This window comes from Opisthocomus hoazin, chromosome 11 (genome assembly GCF_030867145.1).
Source record: "Opisthocomus hoazin isolate bOpiHoa1 chromosome 11, bOpiHoa1.hap1, whole genome shotgun sequence".
NCBI classification, from domain to species: Eukaryota; Metazoa; Chordata; class Aves; order Opisthocomiformes; family Opisthocomidae; genus Opisthocomus; species Opisthocomus hoazin.
Window position 1 is genome coordinate 23865074 of NC_134424.1, and position 15148 is coordinate 23880221.

Genomic DNA, 15148 nt, shown 5'->3' on the forward strand with positions numbered 1-15148 from the left:
AATGCTTGCTATTGCACAGAATTACAGTAATCTATAAACTTCTTGAGTCATTGCATAGTTACAAAATTGACTTGGAACTCTCACCCTCTGCTTCTTCAAATTGTGCTGCAGAAGACTGGGTAATATATTTGACGACTCCTCCTTGTGTTTTTTCCCTGGTTCATATGAGATCACTATACGGTCAGAACTTAATTAATTTGTTTTACAACTCCAAATCTCAAGCAGCTGCTTTGAAACAGTGGTCTCACCACCCAAATTCCACTATCAAATGTGGAAACTGCAATCAACCTTGCACCTGTAGCAACAGCTTTGCAGCTCAACCACTTTGCTGGAGTTGAAATGTAACTCCTCTTGTTAAAACGAGTTGGCTGAGTGAACAGGCAACCGTGACTGAGGCCAGCCCAGGGGGTCTTCTAGCACTTGTTGGTACCGTTGACTAGTAACTATGAGAGTAGTGCTAGTAGGGAGACTACTCTCTGCTAGAGAGTGCTGTCTAGCACTCTGATGAATGACTCTCAAAAACAGCCAGATACAAACTGGAATTGACTCAGTTCCATTTTGTTTTTCCTAATCTTTGCATGAAACAGGTGTCAGCCCCAGCGGAGTCTGGGGATTAACCAAAGACAAGCATTTTAACATTGAAACCACTATTCACAGCTTTTTCAACTTTAGAAAGCTAATGAAAGATCCCTTGCTCAAGCATAGCAACGTAATGTGACAACTCATAACTTTTGTTTGGGGAATTCCTTGTTTTAGAAGCTGTTAAAGGCTCGTGATGACAAGCAGCAACAATGACAGCTGACAGAAAAAAGTTTGTAATGATCTATAGCAAGGATAATGGAATATCTGATTTATAATGATCTTCATGGAAACAGTACCTTTATTTTTCCACTAAAATGAGGTCATACGATTAATTCTAAATATTAAGGACTGACATCTCCAGCAATGTTTCTTCCTAAATAATCTGAGTTCCCTGAATTGCTTTACTCTGGCACTGAAAATATAAGAAGTGATGACTGACATGAAAGCATACGCACACTCATGTCTTATTTCCTCCTTAACACTTTTTCTGTCCTGGTTAATCAATATCCTAGAATTCAGTGGGCTCCTTAATTCAGAGTGGGAGGCTGCCAGGAACAGAAAGCCCTTGTTCCAGCCTGACAGAGTACCCACACCTCTGCTCTTGCTGGCAGGTTACCATGGATTGCCAAATACATATACGGAGACCTGAAAAGCAATAATCACGAAGCCGCTGAGAAATCCACTGATTCGGAGCGATTCAAGACAAGCGGCCCTGGTCGGTCTGTGCTGGGTGAGTCCCAAATCAGGTCGTGCTCCTCCTGGACAACTACCTACGGGAAAAATTAATGCTGTGCCATTAAACAGCTTCATTTCACAATTCTGTCATCTGGAACTACGAGGACGGAATTTAGGGAATCTTTGTTACAAAGAACAGACTAACAAAGTGTGCTGTGTCAAAGTATTTTATCAGTAAAGCCGTTTTTTATTAGCACCTTGACTCGCCACGTCATCTAACGGAGAGTAGCTATTAAAGAGCAGGTTGCTGTGTAGACAAGCCCGCTGGCAGTTAAAACCCAGTCACTCCAGACCGCCGAGACGCACTTCTCTGAATGCACATCACCAGTTTGTGATGCAATGCATAAGCACACCCATACAGGTATACGAGACGTGTAGCACGATGTTCACAGTTTCAAAGACGTGTCTGAGCAGCGCAGCACCTCGCGAGGGTGAAAAACCATCGCCTCGAGCCTTGGACTGCAGCTCTGCCAACAAACCACACCCCAGCTCAGCCCTGAAAATGAAAAGCCAGCGGGGCAAGCCAGCTGCGCTTCCCGGTGTGACGGCACCCGCTTACTCCCGCACGACAGATCCGCGGGAGCACCTCGCAGAGTCCGTCGCTCCAGCAAGCATGCGGGCAGAGCCTGGCGGGCGCGGGCCCTCCGCCCCGGACAGGGCTCCGGCAGCGGCCGGCGGCTCCTCAGTGCCGCCGGGGACGGCTGGCTAACGGGCCTGCTTGCCCACACACGACGCTTCACGCCGGGCCGCGACCCGCGCGGGCCCCGCCGGCACGGCCGCACCCCCCGGGGACCGGCGGGAGGCCGCGGCCAGCCGGGTCCCGCTCCCAGCCGTGCCGCGGGCGGCGGCCCAGCCTGTGCCCGGCCCGGCGGCGGGCGGGCCCTCCCGGGGGCGGGCGGGAGGCGGGCCCGGCCGTAGGCCCGGCGGGGGGCGGCGGGCGCTGCGCAGAGGCCGGCTCCCCTCGGCGGCGGCGGGCGGCAGCGCCATGCCCGGCCCGGCAGCGCCGGGGCCCGGCCCCGACCCGGAGGAGGGCTACGACTTCCTCTTCAAGCTGGTGCTCATCGGGGACGCCAGCGTGGGCAAGACCTGCCTGGTGCAGCGCTTCAAAACTGGGGCCTTCGCCGAGCGCCAGGGCAGCACCATCGGCGTGGACTTCACCATGAAGAGCCTGGAGATCCAGGGCAAGCGGGTGAAGGTGAGCCCGGCGGCGGGGGGGAGCCGCCGCTCGCCTCCCGGCCCGGCCGCCGGAGGAGGAGGCGGCGGCGACGCCGGCCGTCCGGTCGCCCCGCCCGGGGGCCGCTCCCGCTGCCATGCTCGGCGGGCGGGCTGCGCGGCCCGGGGCCGCCTTCCCCCGCCGCTGCCGCGGGCGGGCAGGGCCCGGCGCAGCCGTTCCGCGGCCGGAGGCTGCCGGCAGCGGCGCCCGGCCCGGCCCGCGGGCGGGCCCCTGCGCTCGGCTCCCCGGCCAGCCGGAAGGAGCTGCAGCGGCTGCGGTGGGGCGGGCGGAGCGGGGCAGCGGCCCTTGCGTTAGGGGGGTCTGGAAGTGGCCTGAAGAACCTGCTGGCAGGGAGAGCGCAGCTTTGATAGCGGTTCTCAAACCAGAACAACCCCACCCCAAACTGGACTCCTGCCTGCCTTAGGCTGCAGAAAATCAGTCAGTCGTCAGGGTTAGAGAGTGGACGGGGCGCTGACCCGGTGGAGCCACGCTCAGACTCTCAGTGGCACAAATTCCCCACGACAGCCGTGGCCTCTGAGCGCAGAAGCGCGACCAAACAGCAGGGAAAAGGGCTGAAAGCACCTGCTGTGCGTAGGGGCTGCTGGGCTGAATCCCCCCTCCAGCACGGAGTCCCAATCCCCCCTCCAGCACGGAGCTACGCAGCTGTCCGGCCTGACCCGGGGCACCAAGAACCGAACGCACGCGCTGCCGGGACGGACCGTGACACCGTGGAGCTGCGGGTGGCACAGGAACAGGGGCACCGCAGCCGCGGTTCGGCCTGTGCTTACCAAAGTAGGTGTCAAAGTCCTCTGTTGGCTTTCTCTTACAAATTAACTTCGGTGAGCAGAACGCTAAGCAGAGAAAGTTGCAGAAAATGGAAGAAATGAAGGCTGACGTTTTTTGAGAAAGGAGGGGGACTGGGAGTTCCACACCCGGCAGAGGTACTTAGTGCCTTGGCTCCATTACAACGCTCCCCATCACGTATAGCTGGGCTTAGCAGTGGGAAGGGAAGCTGGGGTTTGCTGTCTGCACTGTTAGGGCCTCTCCTGTGCTTTCTAGCAAGGGACCTGCGAGGAGTGGGGTTTCTCCCTTCAGATTGAAACCCACCTCCGTTTAAATGCCAGGCACGTAGGAAGTGACAAATGTGTCTGTTCCGGGTGCCAGGGGTCTTGGCTGTGGACTTCAGGAGTAGGGGAGGACTAGCCCAGGAGATTACCCCGCCTTCCTCGATGTGCTTTTCCATAGTGTCCGTGCTTACACCTGAATATTCCTGTGCTAGTAGTTAGTCTGTAACAAAACCTGGGGATTCTTTCCGAGTATTTTACAAAAAAAAAAAAGAAAATGCAAGTTCTTGAGGCTTTCTTTGGATTGATCTGTACTTCCACTTAGAAAAACAAATAGGGATACACAGATTTGAGTGTATTAAGCATTACTTTCAGCAAATTAATCCAACACTGTTGGTGATTTTACCTTAAAGACATTTTTGTTAGCTGCTGAGTCAGGGACGCAGCTAGAACATAAAAACATTCACTTGGAGTTTTTTTGTTTGGTCTGTTAAGGTGTGGGTTGTACCTGAAGTTTAAATTCCAGCCAGTGTTTTCCAGTTAGATTGAGATTTTGGAGCAGTCTATCCAGTTTAGGTAGGTTTGTTCAGCATGTTAGACAAAATAGAAAACAAGGAGGCATTTTATTATGCTTTTATGAGCTCCCTTATAAAGCAGGTAAAAAACTTTCTGTCAGGTCTGTGTGTCTTGCACATTTTGCAGATTTGGTTTTGGTGTGAGCTATAGTGATTCTGCGAGGAGCACTTTAGCTATCTGAACAGATCGTATCCTACCCTGTTAGTAAACAAGCCTGTACATGTGCTCTGTGAGAGATGCACTGTGTTTCTCATTGCTTCTGTCCCAGTCATTGGACACATACTGTGTCTTCAAAGAGTTTCAGATAAATTGTTGATTGGGATGCCTTGCATCAAGAGATGCTCAGGACATGTTTAAAAGAAAGTTTGTTTGACCTTACAAAAGTGTGCCAGGTGGTTCTCTGTGCTGCTCCGATTTCGTTACAGGTTTATGCTACTCAAGACAGTATCTTCACCAGGAATTCACTCCTGTGAACTGATAGATTAATTAGGTATCTTTAATGTCTACTTTATGCTGTCGTTTCGTAGGGTTTTACATATACCGAATATTTTTTCCTTTATGCCATAGTTTTTCTCTGTTAGTAGATCTTTCAGAAAGCAGCAGGAGACAAGAACACTTGAAAACAAATGTATTCCTTTTATAACAAATACTTCTTTATGTTATCATTGCACTTCTTAATTGACAAGCTTTTTCAGCCCATATGATACCAAGATTCTTGGCTTTTATTCAGGTTCATGGCTGTAACTATATTCCTTTCAGAACTGCTTAAAACGTAGCGTGTCATCATCTGGCCAAACTGCAAGTTATATAAAATTATGACTTCTTAACTCTCTTGTCTTCTGACTGTTGTATTTAATAACATTGCTAAATGAATACAAACGAAGCTATGGGTTATTACATGGAAGCAATACTCTTTGATATCCAGAGGAAAGTGTAGCGCTCTGTCAACTATTTTGACACTCGTAACGCTAAGCAAACGTGAATGCTGCATTCCCAGCAAACAGGGGCTCCTCGTTCTCTGAAAATTTTGTAGGGCAACGCTTGAATGGAGCAGTTTATCCGAACTGTTCTGTGTGTGAGTATCACTGGAACTTGAAATACGTTGCCATACAGATGTCAGTTTTGTTGCTGTTGGCAACACCTGCATAGATTAAGTTGCAAGATTGTTTCAGTAAGTCTTTTTAGGAGCAAGTGTTGTGATTTGCCAGTGTACAGAAATGTATATTATTGTTTGCCATTTGAGATGACAGGATTTAGACACAGTCAGTTGGTTAAGAATCATTTAGCACGGTCTTTGCATTCACCATTTCACTACTGGGAAATTTTATGGAAGTTGCTCTGTTTTGAAGAATTCATAACACAAAAGTGACATTTCTATCTTTGTAAAGAGAAGTATCAGCTATAGGATGTATTTAGTTATTGTTAATGCTGCTTCACAAGCAAAAGTAAACCTGAACTCCTGCGATATTTTACAATAATCGGGAAAGTACTTAATAAGTTATGTAGGAAGTAAGGGAGGGAGAAATGATTTAATGTGTCTTGAGGCTGTTTGTTAAGCATTAACCCTTCATCAACAATATTTTTATCAATGCAAGAAGAATCCACATCAAACCATTTGATAATACTCCTTTACTATGCTCTTTGGCCAACCTGTCACTCAACATTTCCAACACTTTGTCTGTTTCTGTAGTTGAAACTCTGCTTTCTTTAAGCCTAATCAGACACCCCAGAAGGATCTTCCAGAGACCCACCGTAAATTTTACCACCTTCTGTTTTTCTCTGCACATCAAGTGGAAACATTCTTGTTTCAGTTTTGCTTTTGGTGTCTCTCATCTTCCTGTCACTGTGCCATGGTCAAGAGCCTGGCTCAGTCTTCTTCATAACCTCCTCATAAGTACTGGACAGCCTGTTTCCCTCAGGCTCTTCTCACAGATTACCTGACCATCTCGATGGCCGTCCACCGAACTTGCTCCAGTTCTTCAACGTCTGTCTTGTATGGGGGGGCCCAAAACTGGACTGTATTTTAGCTGGAATCTAGTAAGTGCTGAATAAAGGGGAACAATCACCTCCCTTGACCTACTGGCTTTGCTCCTGTCAATGCAGCTCAGGATGCTGCCAGGACACACTGCTGGCTCCTGTTCAGCTTGCTGCCTGCAAAGACCCCAGGGCCTTTTCAGCACAGCTGCTCCTCAGCCAGTCAGACCCCAGCCTGCATCCTTGCAAGGGGTGAATAACATACATGCCCTGTATGCTCCTTCCCAACAGGAAATATGAAAAAGCAATTAGGAAAAGATGTTCAAGACTTTGTCTAATGTCCTCACAGAAAGCTCCAATTCTACAGTCATTATATGGAGTCATGAAAAATCTTACAGGAGTTAACAGTTGGCTTAGCACTTTGCTATTCAGCACCAGCCAGTGAGAAGGGCTCTGCTGTCCAAAAAATTCGAAGCTAAAAGCAGATCGGAATAACCAGCTTTTGTAAGTAAATGGGCATTCAATAGCGAAACACTTAGCACAAGAAGGGTGGCTCCTTGTCTTTGTTCACTTAGGGTATTCTGCCATATTCCTTCTGAACAATGGGTATCTATTCCCTGTTCCTTACCCTGGCTTCATTTGTTACTGGAGATGATCCCCTGAAGGCCTGCTACCAACCTCCTATTTCATAGGTTGTTTTTCTTAGTATCCTCAGATGAATTTAACACAATTCTCCAACTTATCTCTCTTTCTTACACCAGAATTGTTGCCAAAGTAATTACAAAATCAGGAATTGCTTAAAAAAGTTACTAAGTGACAGACATGCCTTCCATCACATTATTTACAAAGCTGAAGCACTTCAGTTGAGGAAATAATTATTTATGAACTTTGTGTCATATACTGCCTATGTGATACACTTTTACAATACAAAAGAATATACGATCGTACCTTTTTTTGTAACCTGTGGCTACTACAGCTCGTTTGGTATTTCAATTTTAACATCCAGCTTACATTGAAGGGCTTTTAAATGAGAAATACTAAGACTAAATTTTATCCCAAAGAATTTGCAATTGTTATTTCTTGTCAAGAGTCAGATACTTGTCAATACAGTTTAACGGAGAGACTATATAAAATTTTTACTATAAAATGGTGGGTTTAAATTGTAGTTGTGGTTGGTATTTATATATAGTTGTCATGTTTCTCTTTCAACAGAATTGTCTGAGTTGTATCTCTGTACATATACTGGAGAAAATAATGTTTACTTAGGATCACAACTGTTATTTTTGTAACGACTTAAATTGTATTTTTTTTATCATATATCAGACCGATTCATGCTATACAGAAATATTTTTCTTAGAGTTTTCTAAAGGTGCTGTCAAGCAAATCAGCTGTATTTTGCCCTTAGAAATACATCTTGATTTTACCTTTAAATTAGGTAATCTGGTTCACAGTACTTGCATACCCTGTATGTGTCCATAGTGTGTGTTCTTAATGCTTTAAAATAAGACAGTGATTAAAGCTTCAAACGATGTGACAGGACAGGTTTTCAAGCTTCCAAATCGTAAGGAGCAGATTGTTATTAGCCCCCCAAGAACTCCTTTTGCCCACTGAGCACGCTGCGAGGCAGGCTGATTCGTACTAGCTGCAGCTACCCCCTCTGCATAGCTCTGCCCGAAGAGACTGAACAAGGACTCCTTACTCAGCTTCAGGTGAGGTTATTGGACCAATTCGCACCCGCCTTCAGCAGCAAATTAAACTGAAGGGGCACATTCCTGATGGGTTCAAGACAGCTTTGCCACTGCTCTGAAGGATGGTGGCACTTCCTCCCTGCACAGTCGGCATGCTTTCAGTACCAAGTGGCTGTGTAATTAGTGTTAACCCTTCAGACAAAGGAAACCCTGTTTTTCAGTTACATCAGTGAATTAAGCTATGTGGTCAATCAGACTACCAGGTGCTAGTTTCGAAGCAGGGAGAGGGCAAGGATATGCAGCTGAGATGGCTATGGTCTTTTTTTTGACAGTGTTGTCTTCATTTGGTTTAAGCAAGTCATTGAGCCATGCCTGTATTTGACTGACTCTCCCTGAGGCAAAGAGTGAGCACTCACGTGGCTCCTTCTGCCAGCAGAAGTGACTGGGACAGTGACAAACAGGTGTGTCACTGTATATGTTTGCAAAGAAAGTATCTGCTAATGGGTCTAATACATACTGTACTCTCAGCAATGAAGGCAAAACCACAACCAGCTAAAGATCACGTAAAAAGCTAAATGATTCAGAGTCCTTACACAACAGAGGAGTGACAAGTAGGGGAGCACGGATGTCAGATGCCTGAGGGAAAGAGCATACCTGGAGGATGCAGGCTGGGAGGAAGACTGCAGTTTGAGCTCCTGAGAAGGTCAGACCTGTGGTCTGTGCTGTTCCCAGCAGGACACCTGGGGCTCCAACAACTTTGTCCGTTCAGTCCTGTGAACACACAGACGTAAATGCTTGAGTAAAAAATGGGGGTGAGGCGGGTGGGGGTGTGTTTGTGTGAGATCTTGCTGGTGACATTTTGAGGTTGCTCTATCACTGTTGAAAGGCTGTGGAAACTGGGGAGGAACAGAGAAAGGCAAATACCGTACTCTTCCTTCAGAAGGGGCAAGAAATCCTGGGAACTAACAGGCTGGTCAGACTCATTTTGGTCCTGTGAAAATCATGGAGCAATTATTCCTGGAAGAATTAAGTTTTGACCCCACTTTGAGCAGGCACTTGGCTTTATGACTTCCCAAAATCTGTCCCAACCACGATGATTGTGTAATTCTATGGAATGTACGTACACAGTTGTTTTCAAAATCAGTATACAGCACAAGGCCCAGGACTGGCTTGCTCAGTCACCCTGCACTTTTATTTATACCATGTGAAAAATGTAAGCTAAAACAAAATTTTTTTTAATTTAAAAAGTTTAGAGTTCTTCTGTATGCACAGAATCTCTCCAACGTCTCCCAAGAGTTGGGTAATCATCATTACCCTTGTTTTGCACTTGACCTAATCAAGTATTGAGATTTAAAATACATAAGAGACACAAAGGTCTAGTGGGAGACTTGAGTACAGAGAACATCATATATAAACCTGCCATGGAATTCGTTGTCGCTGGTAATTTTCTGTTGACTGCTCTAAATCATCATCTGTTCCGTTAATAATCATTGCTTTGTGGTTTTCTGTCTTCTGAGTCCATTACAGTCCCTTCACCTTCTCTGAGAAAACTCTTGCCAGGACTGAGAAGTACTTTTTCATTGGATTGATTCCTTTCAAGCTGTACATATGTCATTTGGGATCTAAATGCTTGATTAGCACAGGAATCTGATGGGTACAGCCTTTTCCAAAAGCTGCTGCTCAAACAGCAGAGTCAGAAGATACAAGCAAAATACTAATGTGCAAAATAAATAAGTGGAAAAAATCATTCCATACGTTTTGGTATAAAATATGACTGGTGCAGTGTTTTCAGTTGTTGTCAGCGCTTTAAAATAAAGAGTTTCAAAGAGAGGGGAAATCGTAAATCACAGGTCCACAATCTGGGAGGATTAAAAAACCTGGGAGTATTCAGTTAAGAAGAGATGCAGAATATAAGAAATGGCACAAGAAGACAAGCAGTGGTCTCATTTATCATTCTGGGAGAGAGAAGTGGAAGTGCAACAGAAAATACAACATTTCTAAAAGGGAATTCTTTGATTTCATTTCTACTATATATTGCAGTCAAGAGCTTTTAAAGATTCAAAAAGGATTAGAGCTTTACATGGAGGATGAGAACATCCACAGTTACTTTACATTAAAAGCTCCTGGAATATAAGCCATCATGTTCCAGGACATTAGACAACCTGTAAAACAAAAGGATTTAAAAAAAGAAATTTTCCCTATGAGCAGGATATTGTGTTTGTCCACTCTAAGTTATTTGGCTTCTTCCTCTTGAACATTTAGTACTGGGAACTCAAACCCTGATACTAAACTCATAGTTCTTATGCTGCTGGATTTAGGGAATAGTATGTAAGCTAAGCATTTCTTCTTCCTGCCCAGATGTAATGGCTGTTCTACCACCTAAAAAAGGACAGGTGACTAGACTGACTGGATCTTTGACTGACTTTACTGAAACCTAGAATTAGCTGGCATTTTTTTAATGCACTTTTGTATGTTTTGTGTATTCTATAGATATTCTTTTAATTGTCTCATATTTCCTTATAAAACAGCATCAGTGCTCTCGGGTGATACGACCACGTCCTACGCCAGTTGTTACTGCCCCTGTAGCAGAACTGGCAAAACCACATCAGTACCACAGACAATATGCTGGTGAAACCCACCTGTAGTTTTGGTGACACACCAGATGTGTCACCTAAGATCTTGTTTTGCTAACTCTGCCAGAGAAGGTGACAAAGGGGGAGGGCTGGGCACCCAAGTGATAATTTCATTATTATGTACAAAGGAGATTTATAACAAGGCTGTTGACTCAAGCCCTGTATTTTGATTCAGGAAAGCTTGCTAGCCAGTGTCTCACTGTATGCTTTGTTTTATTCAGTTGCAGATCTGGGACACGGCTGGCCAGGAGAGATTCCGAACTATCACACAGAGTTATTACCGCAGCGCCAACGGAGCAATCCTAGCCTATGATATCAGCAAGAGAGGCTCTTTCCTGTCTATTCCTCGCTGGATCGAGGATGTGAGAAAATACGCTGGTTCCAACATAGTACAGTTACTGATTGGTGAGTTAAAAACATTAATACCAAGCGCTACAGGTTACTGTACAATATAATTAGTTGCAATACTTTAAATAGATAGAAGTTTTATTTTTGGTTGAAGTTAAGATGTATGGAGTAGATGCAACTGGAAATTTTCCCAGTGTTTTTTTAATTAGAAAGTGCTGATTCATCAAAACAGAAATGTTTCGCTTTGATTAACTTGTGTTACGAAGTAGACAGCTTTGTATCAGAAGCCAGCTTTGAATGCTTTGCGTTTCCCTTAATGGAGAACTGGGTACCCAAGATTTCCATGTTCTGAGGCACAGCTGCTGTGGAGCTATTCTCATGATCATGACCATAACGTTTCTAGGGCCCAGAGAAGCTCCATCACATCAGACCAATGTGTTTTTGTGAACTGGAACACCCACATACTCCAGCAAACAGGGGATTTTGCAAGGACTTCAGGACAACCAGGGTTTGTCAGTTCTCTGCTCGAAGTTCTGCTTCCCAGCCCCAATGTTTCGGACGTGGGTGCAGCTCTCGGGGCCTTTAGAGCCACTAATACAACATCAGTACTATTCTTGATTTCCTAGGTATCAGCAGACTGCTGTTGTTTTAACAAAATGATTTTAGGTTTCTTTTCTAGCCCATTTTTCTTCTGTTAAGGTCTACAGCCAGCATGCTTCTGTTACTGACTTTTTCTGTATCTCTGTATGAGTAACCTGTACAGGTTGGAAGGGTCTTAGGAGATTATCTAGTCCAACCTCCTGCTCAAAGCGAGGAAAATGTCAGGTTGGTCAGGGCCTTTTCAGTCAAATTTTGAAAATCTTCAAGAATGGAAATTCTGCAGTTTCTGTGGGCAACCCCAGAACCTCCTGCTAAATGCGTACTCTGACATAAATAGTCAGTATAAATTACTCTGTTTCTTTTTCTTCCAGGAAACAAGTCTGACCTAAGTGACCTTCGAGAGGTTCAGCTGGAAGAAGCTCAGAGTCTGGCTGAACACTATGATAATATCATCTGTGCCATAGAGACCTCTGCGAAAGACTCCAGCAATGTGGAGGAGGCTTTTGTGAAGATGGCTACAGAGCTCATGATGAGGCATGGAGGCCCTATGTTCAGTGAGAAGAATACTGACAGCATCAAGCTCGACAGCAAAGACGTTGTAGAAGGCTGGGGCTGTGGCTGCTGATATGAGCTAGGTGGTATCTGTAACTTTACTGGAATTTAGGTGGTGCTTCACCCTAATGCTGAGTAGCACGGTAGCCATATTCTCTTCCTCCTGTGAAACCAGCAATTTTGTAGAAATTAGACACAATCCCGTTTGCTTTAGTGTCTTATTTTAAAAAGGGACTCTTGAGAGGTAGTCCTAAAAGTCAAACCCTCTGAAAAACTTACTCAACGTTTGTCCCCACCATTTTCTTTTCTGTAACCTTCATACAAGTTGCAAAAGTGGAGGAAACAACTTTGAAGTGGTGATGTGGCGTGGGGAGACAGATGGTTGCGGAAGAGACTGCTGCACACCCGAAGTTCTAAAGCATTTAGCGCGGGACTGTTGGCAAAGGAGGTCACTTTTGGAACGGGCAGTCTAAACAGTGTCTTTTTCAATCCTCAGCACTCCACCAATGACCAGAAAGTGACAGTGTCTTTGCTAAAGGTATTTCAAGTGTCAGAATACCCAAGGTTTGATTACAGGACCAAACAGCAGTCACCTATCCTAGGGTATATGAATTCCTAGGTAGTATCGGAACAGGCCCAGGTGGGGAAGGCTTCTCTCAGGTTTTGTTACATTTTTTGTAAGTTATCATTTTAACAAAAAGCAAAATCAGCCTGAACACTATGATAATGACTTGCTGTCGAGCAGAACTGGACCAGTGTAATTATTTTAAATATAGCCTTGAGGAGAGGGTAGATGCATTTCATTTGCTATTGTTTGCACAGTGATAGCTCCCTTTTCCAAGTGGGTATCATTGAGTTTTTGCCCTCAGGTCTCTTAATTTCATTCCACAACTCAAGACCTGCACCACTGGAAACAGGAACTGGAGAAACCTTGAACTGACTGGTAGCCATGATCCCCTGCCATGTGCCTAACGGTCATATACAGGGTTAATTCTGGTCGTACATTTGACATGATGTTACCAGAGTGTTTATTGCTTAAGGGGCATAAGTGGATTTGTTTTTTGGTTTGTTTTTTTCAAACGATCTCTTTAAATATACTCTGGGCATATAATGCGAAAGAACAGCTGAAAACTGCATGCATTGCAGCTTCTTGGTTGTAAGAAACCAGCATCTTTTTGAGTCATTCCCTCCCAACTTTGTACTCAACTGCTTCCCTTCCCTCCTCACAAGTTACCAGTTGCTTTTTGTTTCTTGAAAACACTCAGCAGGAAAAGTCTTTCACTGTCAATCAAAGGTCTAAATAAAATAGATTTCATAATTCAACTACATGTAGCTGTCTTTCAGGTTCAGCTCTGTATCATATGTTGTAGGTGCAGTTGAATTACTGATGGCAGCAGTCCTCTCTGGATCTACACTCAAGCACGTTACAGAGAGGTAGACGAAGCAGAACAAAGCAGAAGCAGGACTATTTTTAACTCTGCAGTTAAAGCAAGGTGTTCACAGATGACAAGTGATTTTTGCAATCTTGGTACTTTGAAGGAGCTTGTTTTCAGAAAGCACTCACTTAAAGTGAAGTCCCTTGTCCCTTTTGAAAATCTTGATCAAAAGGGACCCGGACTGGTTTGCTACTACAGCTACACCAGTTTTTAGCCATTCAACATATCCAGTATCATGAAAATCAGGAAGATTTACGAAGGGCTAATGGATCTTAATTTCAGTACTGTTCATCTTCCTACGGAAAATAATCAACCATTCTCTGGTGTTTCTGTTTGTTAAACTATGAGGTAGATAATTGAGGAGTTACATATGCTTTGTAGCCTCTTTGCTTCTAATCTAAGGGGTTAGTGTTCAAGTTTTATAGTTGTAAGGGTGAAAGGGCCTTAAATTTTTCAATTAGTATAGTTTTCACAATTCTAATATTTTATATGGAAGGGCAGGTTGAGTTGCAGTACTCAGTAGTATTTTTGGATAGTTTTCCAGGACATTCCCATCTCTCCTACATCCAAAGATAACAGGCAATAAGTGTCCAGCAGTAGCTAGACACTGAAAATGAGAATTGTCCAAACTCTAGATTTGTTAGTGGTTAGCGAACGCTGTATTCCACTCTCAGGAGAAACTAAAACTCAGTCCTGGTGACTGTTTTTCCTCCTGTATCCTTAAGATACAGAATACTAGCAAGCATTTGACTTTGTCATGACATTATAGTTTACATCTGTTGGTCACAGTCCTGCAGTTCTGTGTGCTTGAACATGGACCCTCAGATAAGCTCAGCCTCCCACTATTTGCAGGATTAGTGCCAAATTATTTAAGCCATGCTGATAAAAATTCACACATGTTTAAGAACAGTATTGCTACCACTCAGATTTAAATCAGTAGTTTACGTAGTAACTCATCTTAAAACTAGAAGAAGATGGGAAATGAACATAAATACTGCTTCCAATGCAGTCAGTGAATGACTGTATTTTTATAGTAGATGGAGAAATGAGGAATTATTGATCCATTTCCTTAGCTTTGAGGTTTGTTTAGCAAATTAGAATTATAACAAGCCCTATACTTTCCCTTACGATTTGCCCCCATCTATCTCTTAAACTACTCTTGAAGGTTGAGACTGTCTGCAGGTTCTGTTTCAGTCAGCAAACATAAAATAGAGCGTCAGTGATTTGTTCACTGTGTTTTCAGGTGAAGGCACTGGTTCAGATTAGTTTTCATTTTGCTGTAGAAAACTAAGACTATGGCTTTAACTCAGCTTTGTCTTCTAACTCTTGGCTCTTCTGTGTTGTAACAAGTGTAATACAAGTTTGCATGCCTTACCTAGCTGAACAAAAGGGAACAAAGAAATAGACTGAAGACCCAATTTATTTTTTTCAGGTTAATAGCAGATATGAATGACAGTGCTTGGGGCTGTCAGTAGTAAAAGGCTATTTCAATTACCAAACCCTTTCTTTGTCTATTAGTAATAGCACAATACTCACTAGACTGATAGCTTCTTGACCAGAAATGAATTAAACAGTAAATGTAACTTGGAGCTTTTTCACTCCCTTTCTGAAGATTTTTATTAGATCTGTAATTCACTTAGCTATGTAATTCAAGTATTAGGAAGACAGTGCTGTTGGTTTAATTCCATTAATCTTATTGAAACCAAAAGGGTACATGGGTGAAGCGAGTGAGTAGCAATAAACCTGA

General features: G+C 44.2%; 1 protein-coding gene across 1 annotated transcript; it reads left to right on the forward strand.

Annotated features, from left to right (window-relative positions):
- The first annotated feature begins 2276 nt into the window (after positions 1-2276).
- RAB43 (RAB43, member RAS oncogene family) lies at positions 2277-13288 on the forward strand. The gene is made up of 3 exons (XM_075433300.1): positions 2277-2512; positions 10687-10870; positions 11785-13288. Exons 1-3 carry the CDS (start codon positions 2303-2305, stop codon positions 12036-12038), a joined length of 648 nt encoding a protein of 215 aa, XP_075289415.1. The 5' UTR covers positions 2277-2302; the 3' UTR covers positions 12039-13288.
- Positions 13289-15148: the final 1860 nt, after the last annotated feature.